At 35.2% G+C, this 26242-nt stretch overlaps 1 protein-coding gene across 13 annotated transcripts in view; it reads right to left on the bottom strand.

Annotated features, from left to right (window-relative positions):
• Window positions 1-26242, bottom strand: part of LOC128545958 (dynein axonemal heavy chain 6-like) — a 193990-nt gene that overhangs the window by 22956 nt on the left and 144792 nt on the right. For 11 of the 13 annotated variants that reach the window (XM_053519337.1, XM_053519280.1, XM_053519289.1 and 8 more), the window contains 8 exons: window positions 24509-24645; window positions 20759-21027; window positions 18714-18836; window positions 10461-10678; window positions 8320-8574; window positions 7537-7776; window positions 5101-5311; window positions 2445-2504 (listed from right to left, as the gene is read on the bottom strand). In XM_053519337.1, the coding sequence (XP_053375312.1) occupies window positions 2445-2504; window positions 5101-5311; window positions 7537-7776; window positions 8320-8574; window positions 10461-10678; window positions 18714-18836; window positions 20759-21027; window positions 24509-24645 (1513 nt within the window). Of the gene's footprint in view, window positions 1-2200; window positions 2246-2444; window positions 2505-5100; window positions 5312-7536; window positions 7777-8319; window positions 8575-10460; window positions 10679-18713; window positions 18837-20758; window positions 21028-24508; window positions 24646-26242 lie in introns of all 13 variants that reach the window. The other 2 variants (XM_053519282.1, XM_053519316.1) reach the window with 2 other exon arrangements.

Here is a 26242-nt window from a genome sequence, read left to right as displayed (position 1 = left end):
AAATATGTATAAATCAAATGTTTTTATGTGTAAAAAAAATATACTTTTTGTATGAAAGACTTATGCATAAAAACAAAGCAAGATCTTGTACATTTAAACAACTGTAACAAACAACAAGAATGATGTCAACATTGTATAACACATGTCCCTTGAAAATGTGGAAGAGAACAAAACATACAATCTAAAAAGGGGCGAACTCCAAAAACAGAAACATCTGACATGAAAGTCCAACAATATGTGCATTTCTACTTCATGTTGATGAATACCAAGTTCCATTTGAACTGGTGAAGATGTAGTATGGCTACTTAGTCCAAAAAAAGGCTCGAAATAATAAGAGTAACATGAAAGTCCTGATATTATGCACATGTCCACTTGATGTTGACAACATACCGTATTTCATCTGAACTGAAAGGAAACTGTAGGAGGAGTTGAGTACAAAAGGTACCAATGTCATATAGCTAAGTTCAACAAGAGCACCGCCTTGCGGGTGCTGACGCTCATCTGATTTTTTTTGTGTAATAGAAATATTGTCCTACCCATGATTTTCTAAGTCTAAAAAGGGCCATCATTCTTGCAAAAAGCAGGATAGAGTTATGTTTCTTGATGTTCAGTGTCCACTTATTTAAGTTTTAAAGCAATAGCTTTGATAGTTTATGAGAAAAGTTGACTTAAACATAATACTCAACCAAGAAAATGATTTTCTAAGTCCAAAAGGGGCAATAATTATTGCAAAAAGCAGGATGGAGTTATGTTGCTTGCTGTACAGGGTCAGCTTATGATGGTCAACAAGTGTTGCAAGTTTCAAAGCAATAGCTTTGATAGTTTAAGAGAAAAAATTGACCTAAACATAAAACTTAACCAAGAAATCTGATATTTTCTAAGTCCAAAGGGGGCCATAAATCTTGCAAAAAGCAGGATGGAGTTATGTTTCTTGCTGTACAGGGTCAACTTATGATGGTGAACAAGTGTTGCAAGTTTTAAAGCAATAGCTTTGATAGTTTAGGATAAAAGCTGACCTAAACATAAAACTTAACCAAGAAAACTGATTTTCTAAGTCCAAAAGGGGCAATAAATCTTGCAAAAAACAAGATGGAGTTATGTTTCTTGATGTACAGGGTCTGCTTATGATGGTGAACAAGTATTCCAAGTTTCAAAGCAATAGCTTTGATAGTTTAGGAGAAAAGTTGACCTAAACATAAAACTTAACCAAGAAATCTGATATTTTCTAAGTACAAAAGGGGCCTTAAATCTTGCAAAAAGCAAGATGGAGTTATGTTTCTTGCTATACAGGGTCAGCTTATGATGGTGAACAAGTATTCCAAGTTTCAAAGCAATAGCTTTGATAGTTTAGGAGAAAAGCTGACCTAAACATAAAACTTAACCAGGCAACGCCGACGCAGACGCCGACGCCGACAACCGCTCAAGTGATGACAATAACTCATCATTTTTTTTCAAAAAATCAGATGAGCTAAAAAAGGGGCATCACTTTAAGAGAATAATGAACAAATATGAAAGTCCTGGTTATATGTATATGTCCACTTGATGCTGAAGATGTATACCAAGTTTCGTTTGAATTGGATGGGAAGTGTAGGAGCTGCATACACAAGAAAGTGTGACGAACTGGCAGTTCAAACATTAGAATGCCTCCTTGTGGTCTTAAAAATGTTCTGCCTAACATTAATGCTGACAGGAAAATAAAATCAGAGATTCCCCCCCACACCCCCTATTTTTACAGCATTACTATTATTATTATTACAAATTATTCATGAGGTAAAGTTTTGACCAAAAACTTCTTCAATGCTACCTAAGTGTGCCACTTCCTTATCAAATTGAACAGGGGTGGCACTGATAGTTTCAAGAACACAATGCACATATTATGAACTTGCCAACAAAATTCTATCATTTCTCTACTGTTGAAGCATATTACAGAAATAAGTACTAGTCTTGAATTATATGCCATATCTCATGCATATACGTAATCATAAACCCTACAATGTATTAAACAATGATTATAGCAAACTGTAATTTTAAATATTGTTTCTGTTTAAATCTATATATTAGTAACTTAAGTTTAAGTTAAGCTTTGTTGTGTTGTAAGCTATTCTATTTTTCCTGAAAGCATTGTGAGACAATTATTACTGCATTAGTAATCTTTTCATTCTGGTACATGTATTACTGAACCAGTGATAAATCTACTTGCTTGCTACTACTATTGGGGTGTGGCTTTGTAAATCTCAATAAGAAACTGAAAAATCAACAAAAATAAGACATGTATAAATGAACTAAATATTAACATTAATGCCTTGTCTATCTTTAATACCCTAACTAACTCATCTACTTCAAGGCCACAGTGAAACTGACAAAACTTAAAACTGAATAAAAAATTAAAGAAAAAACAAACTAACAAAACAACAGTAAATCATAGAACCATTGAACAGGAGTACCTTTTCCTCCTGAGCTTTTGTTCCTGAATCCTAATTTCTAAGTTTACTAGCTGTATATATCTGTAGATATTATCACATTTATATACAATTTTGTATCATGTAAAAATATTTCATTTAATCAAAGCAAATCTCTGCAGCTATTTCCAAACATTGTCCGAGTTTTTCCTGTTACTGCTTTCCCCTGCATACAGTAACAGTCTTATCGTTTTGTACTGACAATTCTGGTTTTCCTTAGTAACTTACAGGAACTTTTATATTTTATGGCTACCTACAGAAGCGTCCTAGTGCCAGCAGAAGGATTTGTAGCACTTACAAAGTCATACAAGTGACTTTTTACTGTATGAATGACTACTAAATTATACAGAGGACCTATTAACTATTATGCATGACTTACTAACACTTAGTATCATTTAGTAATTCATACCGCTTTCTACAAATATCTCTGCTAGGACATTTCCCTAGGTATCAAACCATAACACCTTACAAAGTGAAGGATTGTAACAATCTTATACATTTACCATTCCAAACTCACCATAAATAAATAAATAAATAAATAATTTAAAATAAATAAATAAATAACACCCCTGCCATAAATGGGAAAAACTGAAAATATGGTAAAATAGGATTTTGCTATTTTTCCCCGTATCTAAATATTGCTACAATATCTAGCTGTTCTTGATTATATTATACCTTACATTATACACATGCTTACTTTCTGAAACAACAAAATAATACCAAAACATATAAGATGAGAATACTTGGAAATTTTAACAGTGTATAAATGTACATTTGTTTTTATTTTTTCACTTAATTTTTAGTAAAAATCTTCCAAGGATGGCCTATCCCATTTTCAGCCCAAAGATCACTATGACCCTGACCTTTGACCTACTGGCTGCCACAATAATGGAGATCATCTACTGACCACAGGCAACTATCCTATGAAGTCTGTGGAGTGTAGGCTAAAAAATTCTTTGTTTATTGAGTGGAAACTGTTTAAAGTCTCGCTGTCACTGTGTCCTTGACTTTTGACCTAATATGACCCCTGAACTAATAGGTTAATCACTGAAAGGAATTCGGTTAAGGAACATTATAGGCAACAGTTTTCATTGATGGATTCTTCTTCATCTCAATAAAAAAGTACCTCGTTTTGAACTGATTAACGGAAACACATCGGATTATAGGTAACACATTTTTCAGACCAAGAACAATTATTGGAAAACCAATAGCGACAGCAACAAATCATTATGAAAATCGAATAACAGAAAATTCGCTTCTTCGGGTGTAAGGGCATTGAAGAGCTTTAAAATCACATTTTTCAATTTTAAGTAATATGAGTCATGACTTGTAGAATAGTTTTTTAAACGATAATACAAAGAACATAACACATCATTAAATGCCAATGGAAAACAATAGTAGACTTGCTGTGACTCATGATTATGTTTCAGTGTAATGTATTAGAATATTGTCAATGTTAATCAAGTTAAGAAACATCATACTGTCAAAAAGCAGGCATAATTATGGTTCTTATGTTCAGTATCCATTAAATGTGTAAAACTGTTGAAGTTAAGCAATGGCTGATAGTTTCAGTGAACAAAGTTTCGACTAAACATTATCACAGGTGAAATGACTAAGTCAAACAATAATTATTGCAAATAACAGTGATCGTATTATGTTGTTGCTATTACAGGTCGTTCTACTTGATGGTGAGTTTTGCAATTTCAACATGTTTGATGTTTAGAAAAAGTGACCTAAACATAAAACTTAACATTAATTCTTAGTATATTTTCTCAGCCAAAAGGGGACGCAAAATTCTTTGCATAAAGCTCTAGGAAGGAGTATCGATGTAAAACATTAGGCTCTTACCGACTTCGATTAGTGTGTAAGCAGTGTTCATGTATTTAGCAATACATTGACAGTTAGGAGAAGTGACCGTAAACATAAACTTAAGCCAAGTTTCACTGATTTAGTCCCAAAGGTGGCAATCAATCGTTAGCAAAAAGCAAGAATTGGTATTGTTTCTTATCGTTACAAGGATATGCTATAGGTAAAGGAACCAAGTTTCAAGCAACTTTTGATAGTTTCGTATAAAGTTTGACCTAAACATAATTTTACCAAGACAATCTGATTATCTTTAAGTTACAATATAGGGCCATAAATCTTTCAATGATGAGTAGTTCAAGATCTGTGCTATCACTGTCTAGTTATGATGTGAACAACGTATGCAAATTTAAAGCAATTAGCATTTCTAATATTATAGAAAAAGCTGCCCTAAACACATATAAAATTTAACAGATACTTCCGCTCGCAAGGCGGAGCCTGACAGACGCTTTAACTCCGCGCCGAATAAGCTAAGTGATGACTTTAAATAAACTTTTTTTAACCAAATAAATCAGACTGAGCCTAAAAAATACAATATTTTAAAAAATAAAAGATCAAAAAAATAAATCTTGAACTTTTTTAATTAATATAACTTGAGCACATGATTGATAGTTTGCATAAAGTCACAAAATATAAGAAAATCAAACATCAACCATCAGCAAATGCATTATCAGCTGTACCTTGAATAATGGTATGATACTGCCACAACAAATTAAACACATAGTAGCTTGTATACAAACAAAATCAAAGACTTTACAAATGTAAGTTATATACATACTTTTCAACAAGGGACTGAAGCCGTGGCATCCATGATGCTGCTAGATGACAGTTTTGCAGGAACACCCAGCGTCCCTTCAATATCTGGGCCTTTGCTATCAGTTCCTCAGCTTTAGGGCCCTGACCACGCCCCAGTGAGATCATATCCAAATGAAGGGTGCTACCTCTGAGTTCCTTCGCAAATCTCAGAAGCTGAGCACCTGGGTCACAACCTGAAATAGATTGATCATAGAAAGCTCAATTCAAAGAACCATTTACCTTTAGCATTCTACATTTGAGCCACACCATGAGAAAACCAACATAGTGCATTTGCGACCAGCATGGATCCAGACCAGTCTGCACATTTGCACAGTCTGGTCAGGATCCATACTGTTCGCTTTCAAACCATATTGCAATTAGAGAAACCGTAAGCGAACAGTATGGATCCTGACTAGACTGCGCAGGCTGGTCTGGATCTATGCTGGTCGCAAATGCACTATGCTGGTTTTCTCATGGTGCGGCTCATTTATATCCCTGGCATTCACTTTAGCTCAGAATGAAAATTATCAGCTGCTATAATAGCTACATGCACTGACTGCACTACTGCAAGTTGCTGCACTGCATTATTTCATACCAAGAAGAAGAATCTTGACTGAAAGATATTTTCATGGCAAAGGTCATGCTACTAAATAATTTACAAATCTTCACACCTCTACAAAGTTAATTTTTTCTAAATTTTATTAAATTCTTTTTTGAGTTTGATTTTATTATAGACAAAATATCAAAAGATTTAATGCAGTTAAGGGCATTTTTATTTATCAGAATACTTTTTGTCAATAAAAATATGTAGAAAACTGCCAAAAGCATTAGTCACATTACAGAAATTTAAAGTGGTTCTGCATATTCGGATCAAAACTTTTTCTACAATGTAGAATTTGATTAAACCCTGATTTTTTTCAAAACTTAGGATATATAAAAAAGATAGGGTCATGTGCTCGATTTTTTGCTATACTGATTTGAAAAATTTGGACCTCATGCAAGTTTTCATAATGAGAGTCTATGGGAAAATCACAATTTCCATAACATTTTCGCAAATAGAATTTTTTCTACAATGTAGATTTTAATGAAACTTCTCACAGTTGTAAATAAACATATGGCCTATAATATGGTAAAATAAAATGTATAGGTCTGTGTGCTTTTCTTCCCAGATATTTGCCCATGTTTAAAGTGATCCACACATTTCAAGCTGTTTTTAAGATATTGTTTTGAATTATTTAACGTGTCAGATGTTTTAATATCATATCTAAAAATATTTAGAAAGATAAAAAACGTTGCCATTGTAATAAAGTTACTCAAGAGTTGTCATAAATTCCTAAAACGATTTCTGTAGGCCAAATCCAGGCTTTATGCGAATTACTTAGAGCTATCACAGGAGTGACAAATTATACCCCCACAATACTGCTGTGTAACAGAGGTAAGCCAATGTCAAAGTCAAACTTGTCTTTGACCTACTGACCTCAAAGTCAATAGGGGTCATCTGCTGGTCATGATCAATCTCCCTATTAAGTTTTGTGATCCTAGGCCTAAGCGTTCTTAGGTTATCATCCAGAAACAGTTTGTTCAGGGCCACTGTGACCTTGACCTTAGACCTTCTGACCTCAAAATCGATAGAGTCATATGCTGGTCATGACCAACCTCCCTATCAACTTTCATGATCCTAGGCCCAAGCGTTCTCAAGTTATCATCCAGAAACCATTTAACTGTTCTGTCCTTGTGACCTTGACCTTTGACCTACTGATCTCAAAGTCAAATCTGACCTGTATTTTATGATGTTACACCTGTGTACCGAAAATTAAGACCCTAGGACCAAGCGTTCTCCAGTTATCATCCAGAAACCGTTTAACTGTTCCAGGTCATTGTGACCTTGACCTTTGACCTACTGACCTCAAAGTCAAACTTGGTCTGTATTTTATAATGTTACACCTGTGTATCAAAAATTATTAAAATCTGTCAATCCTTTCATGAGTTATTGTCCAGAAACTATGAAAACCAACGGACCGACCGACTGAGAAGCTCACACCTATATACCCCCCAAACTTCGTTTGTGGTGGTATAATGATGCTATGCCATCACTTCCGGTTTATCAAATGTGCAGAACTACCTTAGTATAAAATACAAGGACTTAGCTGCATGTTCTATCTTAAACAATACTGTTTTTATCATTTTTGGTATCTTGTAACATGTCCCTTTAAAGTATCTACTTGTTCATGCTAAATAAGAAACTGACAATCCATCTAATATTGTGACATATTTTTTTGGTCCAGATAGCTAAATACGCATAGCAAAATTATAAATTCTTTATTTCATATGGTTTTATCGCAGCTGGCAGTTCAGTTCTAAAAGACTGTAAAGAACTTTTCTCAAATTTGAAAGAATAATTTAAATGTCAAGAACTTACTTGGGGAGAGAATAAATATAAGTGGTGTTTTAGCAGAAGATTCCTCATAAATTTCTTTGAGATCAAATGAGCCAGCAGAGAGATACTTTGATCCGATACTGTCCTTTACAAACTGACAACATGATGCCGTGAGAACGTCAGGACGCAGAATCTTGATTAAAATCAAACGTTGGAATGGTGTTAGTGATTCCCATGATAATGTGATCCCATGATCATCTTCCTCGTGCTTGTCATCTGCATCTACAAAACCAATTCCATATTCCATCAGCATACAAATGATTTGTTCATACATTTATTATTTTCAATGTTTCAGACAAAAATTATAAGTTCTGGGTCTGTGCTTACTGATACCCCTTTCCTAAACTTAAACAAAATTAAGGTAATAAATGTAGTTACAGAACTGTAATACACTTACAATGACTGCAAAAAAGGTCAATTTTGCAAATCATCTAAATGGAATTACCTTCTAAAATATAAAAGAAGTCCCAAATAATGTGATTTTCAAGCTGTTTGAAATCATAAAGCTGAATCTTCATCTGCATACTGAACTAGGGAACACAAAACTAACTTAACCCTTATCATGTTGGACACAATTTTGCCTTTGCGACCAGTGTAGATCATGATCAGCCTGCACTTGCATGCAGTCTGATCAAGATATGCACTGTTAGCCATTCAGTCAGTATCTTTTTGGTAAGCACCCCTCTGAACAGTTAACTGTACTGTCCAAATTGAAAGATGGACAAGTTCCTTATAGAAATTTAGCTAAATGTACAACATAATTACCTAGATTTACTGAGTTCGGATCAAATGGATCTTTCATCACTTCGTACGGTTGCTCGCAGGTCTCAAATAATTTCCACTGCTTGTAATTACTCATGATACTCCGACACAAATTGTGGAAGGCTGCTGAAGTGGCATCTAGATGTTGACACTGTCGCCACATGGAGTCTGAGATCCAACGTGGTGGAGTCAGGTGCTTATTGGAATCTTTGTCTCCACTTTGTGCCTGAGATTCTAACCTCTCCATTGGACTTAGACCTGAAACAGCAAGTTATTCGAGGCTTACATATAGCCCAGTATTACAAAGGCCAATAATTCACTATAATGTAAAACAGGAGCTGTCCGTAAAACAGCCAATACTCCACTTTTTGAATTGTTGTCACAGAAGCAGGAATATTACCCTAAATGTTAAAATATCTATAGAGTTTCAATCCAGTATCTGCATTAGTTTAGGAGATAGTAGCTTGCAGGCAAAACTTTAACCAGAAGTTCAAAGGGGACATCTTTTTGCAAAATACATGCCAGAGTTATGGGACTTGATGCTATGACCTAGCTTTATGAACCTAAAGAAACGTGTTAAGTTTCAATTCAATATTTGCTTAAGTTTTTGATTTAGTTTATGTAAAACTTTAAACCATGATTTTCTAAGTTAAAAAGGTGGCATAATTTGGCCAAAATGCATGTCTGAGTTATGGGACTTGACTGTATGAGATTGGTTATTGACCTAGAAAAAGAAAAAATAGGTTTCAAAGCTATATGCCTTAAAATGATAGTTATATGTACTTCCATGCAAAACTTTAACCAAGGTGTGACGCCAACGCAAAAGTTGACGCCTGAGTGATTAGAATAGCTTGGACTATTCTTCAAAAAGTTGAGTTAAAAAACAAATAGTTTCTTTTGAATCTTTATGCAAGTTATAAAAAGATTTTAAAACTACTTTGAAAGGTATCTTCACAATTGCATCAGTTTTTATATACCAGTACCCAGTAATACCACCAGTCTGTGTTAAGAGTTTATAACTAATTAGTTAATTAGCTAAACTTTAGCTCTCAATCAATAATCAAAATGACATGGGTAACCTCAATGCAGAATTTTATTTTCCATTGATTTCAATGGCTAAACAAGGGATTAATTTATATTCAGCTCTCTAGTGGTCCCTAAGTACATGTCAAACAGAACACTTGAAATTGTTCTTCCAAGAATGCTACAAATCAATTATACGTGTAATGGGGAATTTCAGACTTTACAAATCAATTATACGTGTAATGGGGAATTTCAGACTTTACAAATCAATTATACGTGTAATGGGGAATTTCAGACTTTACAAATGGTGATTTGCTGTTGGACATGGAACATTTGCAGTGAAGTGAAGAAATTAATAAAATGATCTTCAGTTTTACTCTTACAGTGACTTTTAATTGTATTATTATAGGCTTGTGTGATTAATGAAATAAGATGCTGTTTATATCTGTCTTTAAAACATTACAAATTGTAAACAAAGGTCCCTCCTTCAGGATTTGAACTAACTTGGGACAGAGCAACTAAATGGTCTTTAGTATCATGCCTATTTCTACTCCTCTCTACCATTCTCGAAAATTTTATCATTAGAAACATCAACTTTTACCTCCATTTTTCTTCTTCTGAGAATCTTACTTGAGTCAAACTCTTATATCATATGCCAAATGTCAAAGCTCTAGAGAAAAGTGACCATGCCGCCTGGCGGCCATGTTTTTTGATATATTGGTATAATTTGAACAATCTTGGTAGAGATTGACATAAGGACCAATTGTGTTAAATTATTTCATCAGATCATCGGTTTAGGAGATGTTGTTTGAAGATTTTTCTATTTTTAGCACTGGCAGCCCCTATGTGCAACCAAGTGGAACTGTTTGAACAACTTTGGTAGAGGACCATCCAAGGAACATCCATGCCAAGTTTCATCAAAATCCATTCAGTGGTTTTGGAGGAGATTTCTTTTAAACACAATTGTTGATGATGGATGGACAGACAGAGGCACGACGAACAGCGTGATCACAATAGTGCTCAGGTGAGCTAATAAATCAAGTTTAAAGAATTTTCTTTTTTTTTTTTACTGGGGTTGATGTTCTTAATTTGTTGAAATTCTTTCATATTTATGTACGTACCATCATGTTCTTGGAGCAGTTTTTCATCCATCATGTTTGCAAGGACATTTCCCTGTAAGAACACCATCCATTCAAACCCAGAGATCGTTCCAACATTTGCAATATCATCGTACTTGTCATTCGCTCGCATTATACTGGTAGCTAACATGGTACTGAATGTCAACTGATGTCGGGAAAATAATGCCACTGATACTACACGGTAGATACTGAATGTCAACCTGTAATTTTTAAGTATAAAAAAGATTATGTAAACAAAAAAAATAAACAAAAATAAACATGACTTCTGCAAAGCAATGGAAGTCCGCCACAGGAAGGTGCATTTTCATATACTGAAACAAAATAGCCCAACATCTGTAAGTCAGGTTACCTGACAAAATCTGTTGTACTTTCAAAGATAAGATAGAACGACAGATAAATGGATAGACAAAAAGACAAAAGCTCAATGCTCTACTATCTAGAAGCAGGAATATTATCCTTAATGTTAAAATGTCTACAGAGTTTCAATCCAGTATCTGCACAGTTTTGGAGATAGTAACTTGCATGCAAAGCTTTAACCAGGATTTTTTGTCCAAAAGGGGGCATAATTAGGCCAAAATACATGTCAGAGTTATGGAACTTGACCCAGTGAGGTTGGTAACTGACCTAAAAAAAGAGAAAAGTTTCAAAGCTATATGCCTTTAAATGATAGCTATACGTACTTGCATGCAAAACTTTAACCAAAGTGTGATGCCGACGACAGGGTGAGTGGAATAGCTTGGACTATTCTTCTAATAGTCAAGCTAATAAAACTAGAGCTATCACTAAAGGTGATGAATGTACCCCCCGCATGCACTGACACAGTACATTGCAATTTGACGCACATAAGATTGCATAATTATGTGGACTGTATGTATATAGACTGTATGTATACAGTATAGTAACAAAAAACAAAGTCCCATAACTATGCAGAATATTTATCTAAAAGAATGTAACATGCACCATGCACAACTAGGGTTGGTACTGATCACTTGTGTGAAGTTTCATTAAATTGTGTGCAAGGGTTTGGTAGATTAGGCACGCACAAGATTGCATATGCAGACTGTATGTACATAGTATGTTAACAAGAAACAAAGTCCCATAACTCTGCAATTTTTGTCACTGAAAGAACCTAACATGCCCCATGCACAACTACTGTTGTTACTGATCACTTGTGTGAAGTTTCATTAAATTGTGTCAAGGGGATGAGGAGAGATGGTGCGCACAAGATTGTGTCTATGTATATAGTATAGTAACAAAAAAACAAAGTCCCATAACTCTGCCAATTTTTTTTCTGAAAGAACCTAACATGCCCCATGCACAACTACTGTTGTTACTGATCACTTGTGTGAAGTTTCATTAAATTGTGTCAAGGGGATGAGGAGAGATGTTGCGCACAAGATTGTGTCTATGTATATAGTATAGTAACAAAAAAACAAAGTCCCATAACTCTGCAAATTTTTTTCCTAAAAGAACCTAACATGCCCCATGCACAACTACTGTTGGTACTGATCACTTGTGTGAAGTTTCATTAAACTGTGTCAAGGGGATGAGGAGAGATGGTGCGCACAAGATTGTGTCTACGTATATAGTATAGTAACAAAAAAACAAAGTCCCATAACTCTGCAAAAAATTTTTCTAAAAGAACCTTACATGCCCCATGCACAACTACTGTTGGTACTGATCATTTGTGTGAAGTTTCATTAAATTCTGTCAAGGGGATAAGGAGAGATGGTGCACACAAGATTGCGTCTATGGACAGACGGACAGACAGACAGACAACCTGAAACCAGTATACCCCCCCTTACAACTTTGTTGTCGGGGGGTACAATGATGTGCATATTCTCTATATTGCCTTCTACATATGTACAAAGTTTCATGAAAACTTTCTTGCTGATGGACAAACAGATAGACAGGGAATACAGTAAGTTTCAGGAAAAATTCACTGGTATTAAAGTAATGCAAGATCCATTTTTAAATCATATTTTGGAAATTCATTAAGAAATAGCTTGTACTTTTAAAGTTATCACAGAGCTACTAAATGTCTTAATATTTGATATCTATAACAAGTTTTACTACCGTAAATCAAATGTTATAAATATGGACTTAAAGTCACTGTGACCTTGACCTTTAACCTATTGACCCCAAAACATTGCACATCAGGTTTTGTTTGTTTTTGTTTGGTAAAAACTATAAAAAAACAGATTTTTGTATGTTATATAGATTTTTCAAAAGCTTTCGACTCAGTCTGGCGTGTCGGCTTGTGGAGAAAAATTATTAATTGCAACATAAATGGTAAATTTTTTAGATTAATAAGAAACATGTACTCTAATATAAAATCCTGCGTCTCTAATGGGGTAGTAAACTCTCCATTTTTCACATGTAATTGTGGTGTGCGACAGGGAGAGAATTTGTCCCCTGTACTCTTTTCCCTTTTCCTTAATGACCTTGAGAACTTTCTGAAAGCAAAAGGTCATCACGGGGTAGAGCTTAATAATCCTGAAAACGACATTGCCACTTTCCTCAAAATAACTGTGTTATTATATGCTGATGACACAGTTATAATAACTGAAAATGCTAATACCCTTCAAAGTTGCCTTAACGACTTTGTTGAGTACTGTAAAACTTGGAATTTAATAATAAATAAAGAAAAAACCAAAGTCATGATTTTTGGATCAAGAGTAGATAGAAATTTTTCTTTTAAAATTGAAGATACAACATTGGATATTGTCAATACATACAAATATCTAGGAGTATACTTCGCAAAATCTGGAAGTTTCCTAACTGCAAGAAAACATCTTGCACAACAAGCAAGGAAAGCAATGCATCTTCTTTATGCAAGAATCAATAACCTGAATTTACCACTAGACTTAATCTTAAAGCTCTTTGATAACACAATTTTGCCAATACTTACATACTCATCTGAAATATGGGGTTATGAAAGTACTATTATATTAGAAAGAATACATACTGAATTCCTAAGGAAAATTTTTAAATTAAGAAAAAGCACACCATTGTATATGCTTTATGCCGAACTAGGAAGATATCCATTAGAAATAACTATAAAGTGCAGAATGATTGCATTTTGGAATAGGTTAATGACAGGCAAACAAGATAAATTATCTTACCGTATATATAATTACATGTTAAATCTTCCAAATTTTGAATCAAAATGGATAAACTATATAAAAAACATTTTTAGACAAACTGGCAGAATGGATATCTGGTTAAATCAGCATGAACTCCAAAATGAAAATATAAAGTACATTATAAAACGTACCTTGCTTGACCAAAATCTACAAAATTGGCAAGCATCTTTACAGAATTCAACAAAGGGTCTTAACTTTTCAATTTATAAAGAAACAATTGAATTGGAGAAGTACCTAATAACATTGACTAAGTATGAGTCATCCCTGCTTATTAAATTTAGAACAGGTAACCACTTCTTCCCAAACGAAACAGGGAGATGGGCAGGCCAAGATATTAATCAAAGAACATGTCCACTGTGTTTAAGTAGAGATGTGGCGGATGAGTTTCATTACCTACTAAAATGCCAGTTTTTCCATGAACAAAGAAAACTGTTTATTAAAAGATATTATTATACTAGAACAAATATACTGAAATATAAAGAACTGCTTACATCCAGGTCAATAAAGGAATTAAAAAACCTCTGTAAGTTCATAAAAATTCTATTTCAGACACTTAAACGATAAAATTTGTACACACAATTATTATATATAAGCTGCCGCAACCGAATGAATAAATAGTGAAAATATTTAAAATAAAAATAATCTATAAGATATATGACAAAACATTCCATACCGCATTGTATTTACCTGTACAATTTCCTTTTTTTTTGTATATTTTTGTTTGTTTGTTTGTTTTTGTTTTGAACTGTGTATCTATCTCATAGAAGCATGAAATCTATATGAGCTTTGAATGTACACTGTACAAGAAATTCTGTTCTGATTCCCCATTAAAAAGTTTATTTTATATTTATATAAGGTATGAAAAGTCTTGTAATAAGTGTAGGTTTTCATAATAAGCATACAGTAACACTATGTTAGATTCTGCTCTGCTTTGTAATGAAAAATAATAATGTGTAACAAAATTTCTAAAGTACATTACTTAGTATTACTCACAGGTCATGAATTGTACTGTTACATCATGCCTTGAATTTTCTGTTTTGACCACATATTGAGCATGTTGAGAGATGCAAAATTTATTCCAATGTTAATCAATACAAATATACACTTTCACACCGCGTCATATAGATTTAAAACACTTTTTTATTCCTTTTGAATTTACTTTAACGAGAATTTCTTGTCTATGAATAAATTGCACGCTTCTGACCCGTATCTTGGTTTAATACACAACTGACACAGTTTCAATTGACACAGCGCGTGACATAACGACCAATCAAAATAGATTATTTAAATAGAATTGTTTGGAAATCCAAAATTATAGTCTGTTTCTCTAGATCGCGTGTGCATCAAATATGTTTAAAAAAAAAAATAGGTCAAAGTACACATTCCCCCTCATTTCATTTCCTTGAATGAAATCCGCTTTTTAGTTCTTTTTCAGTTTTTTTTTCTATTTTTGTATAATATATTGTATCTTATATCTCAAGTCAATGTAAATTTTGTCTTTTTTTTTTGTAGCTTCTACACCATGTCACATTTTTGAGATATATACAATGTATTACTGTATACTCTTGTGTCACTTTGTGATTTGAGTTTAATAAAGGTAATGTTGTTGTTGTTGTTGGTAAAACATCACAATGGCACAATTACAGACCAAACAGAGACATTACAGCTTCTGATGGCAGAGAAAGACCCAATGTCCCCCATGGATATTATTTTAGGCATGGGTGGACACCTGGATAGAACTGCAAACTTTCCATAAGCCAGCTGGAAGACTTTGTCACTTGAAAGATTTCTACACCCCAATCAAAATTTCAAACCCTTAGGGGTGAGGGGAAAGTGATTTTAAAAAAGTTACCTCAACCACTCTGTCCAGGAAGCCCCTTACTGGTTGACCACACACAATACTTCTATGATATTAAAAAGCAGCAGGCACACAAGTTCTTCACTAATTAAGTGTTGAGGTCAATGTGACCTTTACCTTTAACGTAATGATACATAAAATACACTCAGGTTATCTACAGACCACATGCAATCACCCTTGAAAGTTTGATGACTGTAGGCCAAAGTGTTCTTATGTTTTTGAGCAGAAACCAGTATCAAACTAGAGGTCACTTTAATTTTGAACTTTTGATACAAAACTTTAGGGGTCATCTACTGACCACTAGCAATCAACTAGCAATCAGTCTATGACGTTTGACCTTTGTAGGACTATGCATTCTCTAATTATTGATAGTAAACCAAATGGTCTACCAACCAACAATGAGCAAAACAATATACTCTCTCATCTTCTATGGTGACATAGCAAGGTTGTTTTCTGTTTTTCTCTATATAAGAGGCAAACCATGTCACTTTCTCAGTGAATGCAGACAGAGCAGAATGTCATAGTTCTACTTCTAATCATATTAGATACCCACGCGCAACATGTTATAAAAGGACTTAGAGCTGCATGCGAGGCAAACATTTATGCCAAATAAAACAAGAGCTGTCACTAATGGTGACAAATGCCCCTGCAGCACCTTGACCTTTGACCTGGTGACCTCAAAGTCGGTAGGGGTGGTGTACTCAATAAGTACTATCAGCATGTGAAGTTTGAAGGTCCTGAATGAAGTGGTTTGCATGTAAAGTGCCTTCATGCAAAAAGTTAACGTTGGCCCCTGTGACCTTGACCTTTGACCTGGTGACCCCAAAGTCAGTAGAGTTGGTGTACTCATAAAGTACTTTCAGCACGTAAAGTTTGAAGGTCCTGGGTGAAGTGGTTTGCAAGAAAAGTGCCTTCATGCAAAAAATTAACGTTGGTCCCTGTGACCTTGACCTTTGACCTGGTGATCCCAAAGTTAGTAGGAGTGGTGTACTCAGTAAGTACTATCAGCATGTGAAGTTTGAAGGTCCTGGGTGCAGTGGTTCGCAAGTAAAGTGCCTTCATGCAAAAAGTTAACGTTGGCCCCTGTGACCTTGACCTTTGACCTGGTGACCCCAAAGTCAGTAGGGGTGGTGTACTCAATAGTACTCAATAAGTACTATCAGCATGTGAAGTTTGCAGCATGTGAAGTTTTGAAGGTCCTGAATGAAGTGGTTTGCATGTAAAGTGCCTTCATGCAAAAAGTTAACGTTGGCCCCTGTGACCTTGACCTTTGATCTGGTGATCCCAAAGTCAGTAGGGGTGGTGTACTCATAAAGTACTATCAGCACATAAAGTTTGAAGGTCCTGGGTGAAGTGGTTCGCAAGAAAAGTGCCTTCATGCAAAAAATTAACGTTGGTCCCTGTGACCTTGACCTTTGACCTGGTGATCCCAAAGTTAGTAGGAGTGGTGTACTCAATAAGTACTATAAGCATGTGAAGTTTGAAGGTCCTGGGAGCAGTGGTTCGCGAATATGCCTTTATGCAAAAAGTTAACGTTGGCCCCTGTGGCCTAGACCTTTGACCTGGTGACCCCAAAGTCAGTAGGGGTGGTGTACTCAATAAGTACTATCAGCATGTGAAGTTTGAAGGTCCTGGGTGCAGTGGTTTGCGAGTAAAGTGCCTTCATGCAAAAAGTTAACTTTGGCCCCTGTGACCTTGACCTTTGACCTGGTGACCCCAAAGTCAGTAGGGGTGGTGTACTCAATAAGTACTATCAGCATGTGAAGTTTGAAGGTCCTGGGTGCAGTGCTTCGCGAGTAAAGTGCCTTCATGCAAAAAGTTAACATGGTTCATACAGAATATCAGAGAAAAAATTCAAGTACTTTTCAAGGACTTTTTACACTTTTTCAAGCACTATTTTTTTAAAAACCACGACCTAATCTGAACAACTTTTATTATGTTATGCAAAAATGAAACAACCATCACTTGTCACACCTTTGAAAATGACGTAATTCGATTATTAGATTGATGTGATTCACTATTTTGCTAAGGTTTAACACTTTTCTTGTGATTTTTTAGTGCACTCCTACTAATGATACCTCAAAATTTTGTCACACGATGTACAAATACACTTCGTTCTGTCTGCTCTATAGGGTTTCAGCCACTGTTTATATTCGTCTTTTGTCTCCCGCTTACTTGAGTAAACATGTTTATTTTTCTAACTCATTTTAATTTACTGGAAACACTCGCAAATAGCTAAAAATTGCGAGTTATTATTCCCCGTATTTTTTTAACCATGCAAACGGGGATATAGTAGAAATAGCACTCTGTAAATATCGATGAAGTGTGGCCGTAGACTAATATAATAGCATACGAATGACCTGATCCTGCAATTTCATGAATTTATTTTCATTTTCTCCGATTTATTTTAAGCCTTAAATTCTTTTTGCAAAGCAGTTATGGAAAGAATATTTTCAAGGAATGAAAGGTCAAATTCAAGGTTTTTTTTTTCAAAATTCAAGTACTTTTCCAGGTTTTTTAGGGTTTTTGTCATTTTCAAGGAGTTTTCAAGAACTACCATCGAATTCAAGGACTTTTCAAAGCCTGTGTGAACCCTGGTTAACGTTGTGAGTAACGAACGAACGAACTAACTAACGGACAGTTGAAAAATAATATGCTTTATTACTAAGATTGCTTTATGCATGGCAAAGTAACAGCACGGACAAGCTCTAAAATGACCTTTGATCCCAAAGTGTGAACTTGACCTTGACCTTTGAAATAGGGACCTGAGGTTAGTGCACAACACTCCATCCCATAGAGGTGAACATTTACGTCAAAGAAAAAAAGGATTGCTCCATACTTATTGAAGTTATGGCCAGGACAAGCTCTAAAATGACCTTTGATCCCCAACTGTGACCTTGACCTTTGAGACAGGAATCTGAGGTTAAACATTCATGCCAAATATAAACAAGATTCCTCCATGTATGTCAAAGTTATGGGCTGAACAAACTAATCCGGCGCATGCACACACGCATGCGAGACACATGCATATACATTGAACAGCCATTTGGACAACTATGTCTTCACTTCCACAAGGGGGCTCGACAATAAAACAACTTTTGGGTGTAAAATAGATAACTGTTTTTTCTATCCTTTTTTTTATTTTGGTTTAAATTTTGCACTAGAGGTGATAAACAAGAGTTACACCATTTTCACAAACTGATAGGCTTTCTACACAATGTCAATACATACATGTTTATCATCTGCAACATATGTTTCTTCAACTCTAGTGGGTTTTCTGGTTTAGGCTGTTCTTTCTCCACTACCACAGACTTTCTTCTCTGGACACTTGGTCGTCGACTATCTTCTTGCATTCTATAAATAAAGCACAACCGTTAAGTTAAATTTCTTTAAAGTCACTTTATTTTTTCGTTAACAATAAAGCGGTTCCATTTACAAAACTGACTTGAATTTTTTTTTTATTTATCTAAATGCCTTGTGTAATTGTGAGCAAAACATTGACAAAGTGTCTATGACTAATACTGTTGAACCTTTGTTAATGATATCTCTGACAAGCAAACAACTCCTTATATATCTTTCCAACTGGATAAAAGTCTTAGTAAATAAACCTCTCCACAGCAATAATCTCAATACAACACACACATTTCAGTTTTCCAAGCAATATACAGTTGAATTTCATTTGCTCGCACTCGACAGGACCAGCAAAATTTGTTATCTGTAACAAAATACATTATACAGGGATTTTGCTGGGATCTGGCGACGAGTCCGAGCAAAGGGTGATGTACAAATTATCCGACTTCGAGAGAACAAAGTTTGACTACCGGTATACACTAAATTTGTACAGTTTCATTAAGGTAGCTTGGCACATTTGAAACTAATATTATCCTACACTGTAGAATTTTATGAAACCAATGTATCGTAGTATCTGAAGAGTATTCAGCCAATAAAAATGATATGGTCATGTGCTTGATTTTTCTGTTAGACAGATTTGAAAATATTGGTCCTTCAATTTTGACAATGGGCTTCTATAGGAAAATAACACTTTTTATGACATTTTTGCATATAGAAAAAGTTCCACAATGTAGATTTTAATCTTACTTCTGATAGTTGCAGATGTATATATTTTCAAACTTGTGGCAAAATAAAACGTGTTAATTTTTCATAATTCCTCAAAAATCAACTTGCATCCTAAAATTGCTACTTTTTTAAAGTTTATGTTATTGAGCTTTTTGACATAAAAAACCTGTCTATTGTTTAAATTAATTTTAAGATAGACAATAATGCTGACTGATCAATACTTATTACATAGGCTGAAATGGTTTTTTTTTATTCTCCCCATATAACAGCTACCAGGTATCAAACATACAGCTACCCTAACACACTGGACATGGTAATAAGTCTTTATTAAGTTTACATCATATTTTGGAATTTAACATAGTTTCAACCTACTTCAGTGAAGTCAGAGAGTGTGCTTTTTAGTCCTTTAGCGTCTTATTAGAATTTTACAAAACTATTTGGAATTAGGGCATTAGTACACGAGTAAGAAACATAAGTAACTGATCTAAGTGAATATGAAACAAGTGATGTTTGTTAAACATGTATGCCCCCCACGATGGGTTGTCTCATTTTCAGTCCCTTGAATGCTATGGCCTTGATCTTTGAGCTACTAACCCCCAAATTATAGGGGTCATCAACTTTATAAGTCTAATTACGCAACCAAATTTGAAGGTTCTTGGTTGAATGGTTTTCAAGTTATTGGGCAGAAATTGTTTTCAAGATTCAGGTCTGTGTGACCTTGACCTATGACTTAATAACCTCAAAAACAACTGGGTCATCTTTTTCTGATCCCAAAAATATTAGGGGTCATCTACTTTATAAGCAGAATCACGCTATTAAATTTGAAGGTTCTGGGGCGAGTGATTCTCATGTTATTGGGTAGAAACTGTTTTCAAGGTCCAAGCACCTGTGACCTTGACTTATTCATCCCAAAAACAACAGTGGTCATTTACTTCATAAATCAATCATACTACCAAGTTTGAAGGCCCTGGGTCAAGTGGTTCTCCAATTATTTGGCAGAAATTGTTCACTCTTCTGACCTACCAGCCTACGCGACCAACATGTGCAAAGCAATACCCCCAACTTCTTCAAAGGGGGGCATAAAAATATTTAAAATTTTATTCACAACGTTGATATCTCAGTAACATTCATATAAGTGGAAAGGCACTATAAGTCAATGACAGTTTATTACACCATGTCATAAGATGTAAAATCCTCACCTTCTGTCAACACTTGGTCTTCTAACAGGTCCAGCATCAGAATCAATGGACGGCTTTCTACCTGAATGTTGTATACTGGTTCTGCGAGGGGTTCCAACCAGCGGTACACCAGCGGAGGACCGTCGTCTCTGCTGGCTCTTGATTGACATGTTACCACTAATAGCTGCAGTAAACATGTCCTGGAACCAGTCCAGGGAAAATTGGTACATCACATCTATACCAGACAGGTCAGCAAGTACAAAATACAAGGTTGAACCTCTAGTTGCAACCTGGAGACAAAAGTGGAGAAAATTACACCTATGAAATTCACCTAAGCAACACTTTCTTCAGGCATTAACAATCTAGATATAGCCATGTTCAATCAGATATATTCCGACTGTGCAAGTTTCTTTACAGTTATACCTAGCTGCACACTGTTGGCCCTGTTTTAATTGCAGTTGAAAGCCATGCTACTGCAGAACAGGTTGATATGATTCTAACAAGTAGCTTCAGGGAAAAATAATACTGTTCAAGTAATAGTTAAATATGATGATAACTATTACTGAAGCCATCTGTGCCACTCATAAGACAAAAAATAATCTAACAAAACAACAGCTGTCCATAAGACAGCGCTAGACTATTCATCAATTTCTTAGTCAAACAAGGGCTACAAATAACGATCTAATTTAAACTATGAGTTACTTAACTTGGTTATTTCAGTATACAATGTAACTGAAGTACATTTGATGAGTAATGTGTAAAGTTTAAATCGAATAGAAGTTACTAAGATATAGCTTGACAGGCCATTATGGCCAAAGTTTGATTGTTGTCAACCCAGAGATATCTATTATGGTCATCTCAGTAAGGCAGATTACTAGAAAACCAATCCAATACTGTTACATTTAGTTGTTTCTCAGAAATACAGCTCGATAGTTTGTTGCATGCAAAACATTAACAGAATTTTCTTTGGTGAAAACTCATAATTCATATAAAGGTAGTTATGCAAGTTCCGGTCAAAATTTGTTCTCCAATGTAGAATTTGACTAAACCTTAATTTTTCAAAACTTCACAAAATACTTAGAAAATTCAGCAAATAAAAAAGATAGGGTTGTGAGCTTGATTTCTTGCTAGACTGATTTGAAAAATTGGACCTCACACAAGTTTTCATAATGGGTGTCAATGGGAAAATCACAATTTTCATAAAATATTCATGAATAGAAATTTTTCTACAATGTAGATTTTAATGAAACCTCTCACAGTTGTAAATAAACATATAGCCTATAATACTGTGATATAAAATATGTCCTCGTGCTTGTTTTTAAGGTATTTGCCTATAATTAAAGTGATCCGCACAATTCAAGTTGCAGGGTTCGAATTTAAGCTCGCATACTCGCAAAATGCGAGTGACTTTTGCTAAAGCTCGCAAAATTTTCAGTTTTCATCTGCTGTAAAAACGCATTTAATGATATTTCACACAATTGATGACGTTTTTACATACTGCATGGACTGTTTGCAGATTATGATTACGCAACACAGTAAGTACCGGACCAGTTGTGATATGGGAGAGCCTTGTTTCTGCCGAAAACCGTTGAACAAAATTCGACTAAAGTTGATAAATTGCGAGTTGAAATTTTTTGTACTCGCAAAAATGTGCAAGTGAAAAAAATGGTTAAATTGTAACCCTTAGCTGGTTTTAAGACATTATATTGAATTATTTAACGTGTCTGATTTTTTAAATATTATATTTTAACTTAAGAAAGACAGAAACGTTATGAAAGTAACGCTGCCATTGTAGTAAATTTACTCACGGGTTGCCATTAATTCATAAAATAATTTTCATTTCCGTACACCGAATCCAGGCTTTAATCATACATGCCATAATTTTTCAGGACATTTCCGGGATTCTAAGTTAAAATTTCTGGGATTTTTACCCTTTGTCCGGGACATACACCGTGACATTAGTATTCGTCTGTTTCATGCATAAATATCATAAAATTACATGTTGTTTCCAGAGGTAAACATTGTTCACTCGCTTAGGAATAATTTGCTGCAAATGTCGTCTAGCTTTCTAAGGGAGGTAAATAGTGTAATTCACATCTATAGTTCGCCACGTGAATTGGTTGCGTTCCCGAGGTGAACAGAATAAGGAGACTTACTACATACGAAGAATTAACCTGGTCATCACAATTTAGAATCCACCTTATTTGGTATCATTTTAAAGCTTAAACGTTTATCTAATCATTAATAAAATGGAATCCTCAAAGGAATAAAATAAATCTTGTAGCCTAGATAAAATCGATATAAAATATTTCGGGTTGGGTCAATTTTCATGGATCAGTCGGCAAAGGCATTCAATAGTCAAAAATTTTATTTAGAATATGTGTGACAATCAATCTACATTTTAAAAGATTACAACCTTTTAAAAAAAATATTGTTTAATTGACCGTTTTCAGCCATTTCTTCCATAAAGGCTACATGTAGCTTCACCGCCTACGTGCTAAAAACAACGACATTTTCGGCTACTGTTCCGAATAGTGAATTATCATGAAACTGTTATTGATTGCATAATTCTGTCAATTCATAATCAGGGTCATCAGAATAGCTGACTGTAAATTAATCTGGGTCATCAAAAGACCGCAGGGCGCGTTCAATATGAGTGTTGCTCGGAGCTGGCTTAATCAACGTGTGTCCCGCTCAAGGGCATGAAACTGATATCGGATAAGTAGGAATAAACAATGTGACACCGGGGACTGTTAATTATGTTTTATTAATGTAAAATTCAACAATTTATAGACCACAAAAACTAGTTTTTTAGGGGGTTATTTTTGTTTTCTGTATTTTTAATTTTCCGGGACATTTCAACCTTGTCCGGGACAGCGGGATGAGTGTCATTTCCAGGACAATCCCGGACAATCCTGGACGTATGACATGTATGCTTTAATCCAAGTTATCCAGATAAATAATGTTACGTCACCACTTCCAGTTTATCGGACATGCAGAACTAGCTTACACTCAAGCAAGAGTTATCTCATTTTATTACTTATGTATGTTTAATGACCGGGAAGCACTGATTGGATTTAATCCAAACATATTGTTTTTACTGAGATACAGCAACACGTCATCTGGTTATGGGGAACGTGTGTGAGTGTATATAAAAATGCTTCAAGGCATTTAGAAGCTAAGGAACAAAAACTATTTTCACTTAAATTTCAATAGTGACCTTGACCTTTGACCACCAAGCATAAGTCATGTACATGCATAATCTACATATTGCCCTCTTTTCACAAACCAAGTTTTATGAACCTAGCTTGAAAACTTTTTGAGTAATTGCAGGATCCAGATTTGCAGATGGACAGAGGGCATTCCAATAGTCCCCTTTGGTGTTTCACAGACAGGGGATTAAATTTGGCAATAACTTACAATGAACATAACAAGAGTTATCTTATTTAGTTATGTCATGTCTGATTACTCAGAAGCAATGGGTGAAGTGTAAATCAAGTACATATAGTTGCTTAAGAGAAACAGCTGGTTAGTAAGATCTACTTGCACACGAAACATTTAACTAATGTTGAAAAAGGCCATAATTTACTTTAAATTCAATTACAGTAAGTTTTATGACTTTGAAGTCTTGTGTGAAGATTCAATCCATTGTTTGCAGTGATTACTGAGATATAACCTTGTACTGAAAACTTTAACCGTGGCGATGCCAACACTCTGCGAACAGCTCTCATTATTCTTTGAACAGTCAAGCTAAAAAATCAGAATAATTACCGGTAGGTATCTTTTCCTGGCTAAGTTCAGTTTTTTCTCCATCTCCTCAGACTGTTTGATTCTCTCATAGATTTCTGCTGCCATACCTTTACTCTGTTGTAAGGTCTCTACTAGATCTTGGTCATCCAAAATATGACCTGTAAATATATATAATAAATATCCCTTTTAGAACACAAGGATTGAATAAAACCCGAAACATTCAATTCAATCATTTGACTTGAGTTGCACTAGTTTGTAGAATACAGTACAACACCAATTACTGGTGGTAGCAAAATATTTAAGTTATCCACGGTTTCAATCCACACTTTTATTGACCCAAGCATATATGTACACAAAATGATCTTTGAAATTAAAGTTCATATATTCTTTGTTTACTCATTAACATCAAAAGGAACAACGATATGTGATAATAGCATTATCTTATAACTATCATCATGATTTTGAAGGGCTATAGTGAGTTTTTGTAAGTTTTTTTTTTTAATCTTATGTGAACATTTCTCAATTACTCAAGTCTCAAAACATATTCTTCCTTGCATTTTTGTCCATTATTATTTTTTCAATATTGTCAGTTTTACTTATAAATTCTTTTTACTTATAAATGTTTTCTTTAATCTTCCATCAAACAAGAGCTGTCACTAATGGTGACAAATGCCCCCGCAGCGCCTTGACCTTTGACCTGGTGACCTTGACCTTTGACCTGGTGACCCCAAAGTCAACAGGGGTTGTGAACTCAATAAGTACTATCAGCATGTGAATTTTAAAGGTCCTGCATGCAGTGTTTCGCGAGTAAAGTGCCTTCATGCAAAAAGTTAACACTGGCCCCTGTGACCTTGACCTTTGACCTGGTGACCCCAAAGTCAGTAGGGGTCATGTACTCAATAAGTACTATCAGCATGTGAAGTTTGAAGGTCCTGGGTGCAGTCATTCGCGAGTAAAGTGCCTTCATGCAAAAATTTAACATTGGCCCCTGTGACCATGACCTTTGACCTGGTGACCCTTAAGTCAGTAGGGGTTGTGTACTCAGTAAGTACTATCAGCATGTGAAGTTTGAAGGTCCTGGGTGCAGTCGTTTGTGAGTAAAGTGCCTTCATGCAAAAAGTTAACATTAGCCCCTGTGACCTTGACCTTTGACCTGGTGACCCCAAAGTCAGTAGGGGTGGTGTTCTCAATAAGTACTATTAGCATGTGAAGTTTAAAGGTCCTGGGTGCAGTGGTTCACAGGTAAAGTGCCTTCATGCAAAAAGTTAACATTGGCCTCTGTAACCCTGACCTTTGACCTGGTGACCCCAAGGTCAGTAGGGGTTGTGTATTCAATAAATACTATCAACATGTGAAGTTTGAAGGTCCTGGGTGCAGTGGTTCGCGAGAAAAGTGCCTTCATACAAAAAGTTAACATTGGCCCCTGTGACCTTGACCTTTGACCTGGTGATTCCAATATCAGTAGGGGTCGTGAACTCAATAAGTACTATCAGCATGTGCAGTTTGAAGGTCCTAGGTGCAGTCGTTCGTGAGCAAAGCGCCTTCATGCAAAAAGTTAACACTGGCCCCTGTGACCTTGACCTTTGACCCCAAAGTCAGTAGGGGTGGTGTACTCAATAAGTACTATCAGCACGTGAAGTTTAAAGGTTTTGGGTGCATGAGTTCGCAGGTAAAGTGTTTTCATGCAAAAAGTTAACATTGGCCCCTGTGACCTTGACCTTTGACCTGGTGACCCCAATGCCAGTAGGGGCCGTG

Source organism: Mercenaria mercenaria, chromosome 1 (assembly GCF_021730395.1).
Source record: "Mercenaria mercenaria strain notata chromosome 1, MADL_Memer_1, whole genome shotgun sequence".
NCBI classification, from domain to species: Eukaryota; Metazoa; Mollusca; class Bivalvia; order Venerida; family Veneridae; genus Mercenaria; species Mercenaria mercenaria.
The sequence above is the reverse complement of the archived record's forward strand: the minus strand, read 5'-3'. Positions and strand labels throughout refer to the sequence as shown.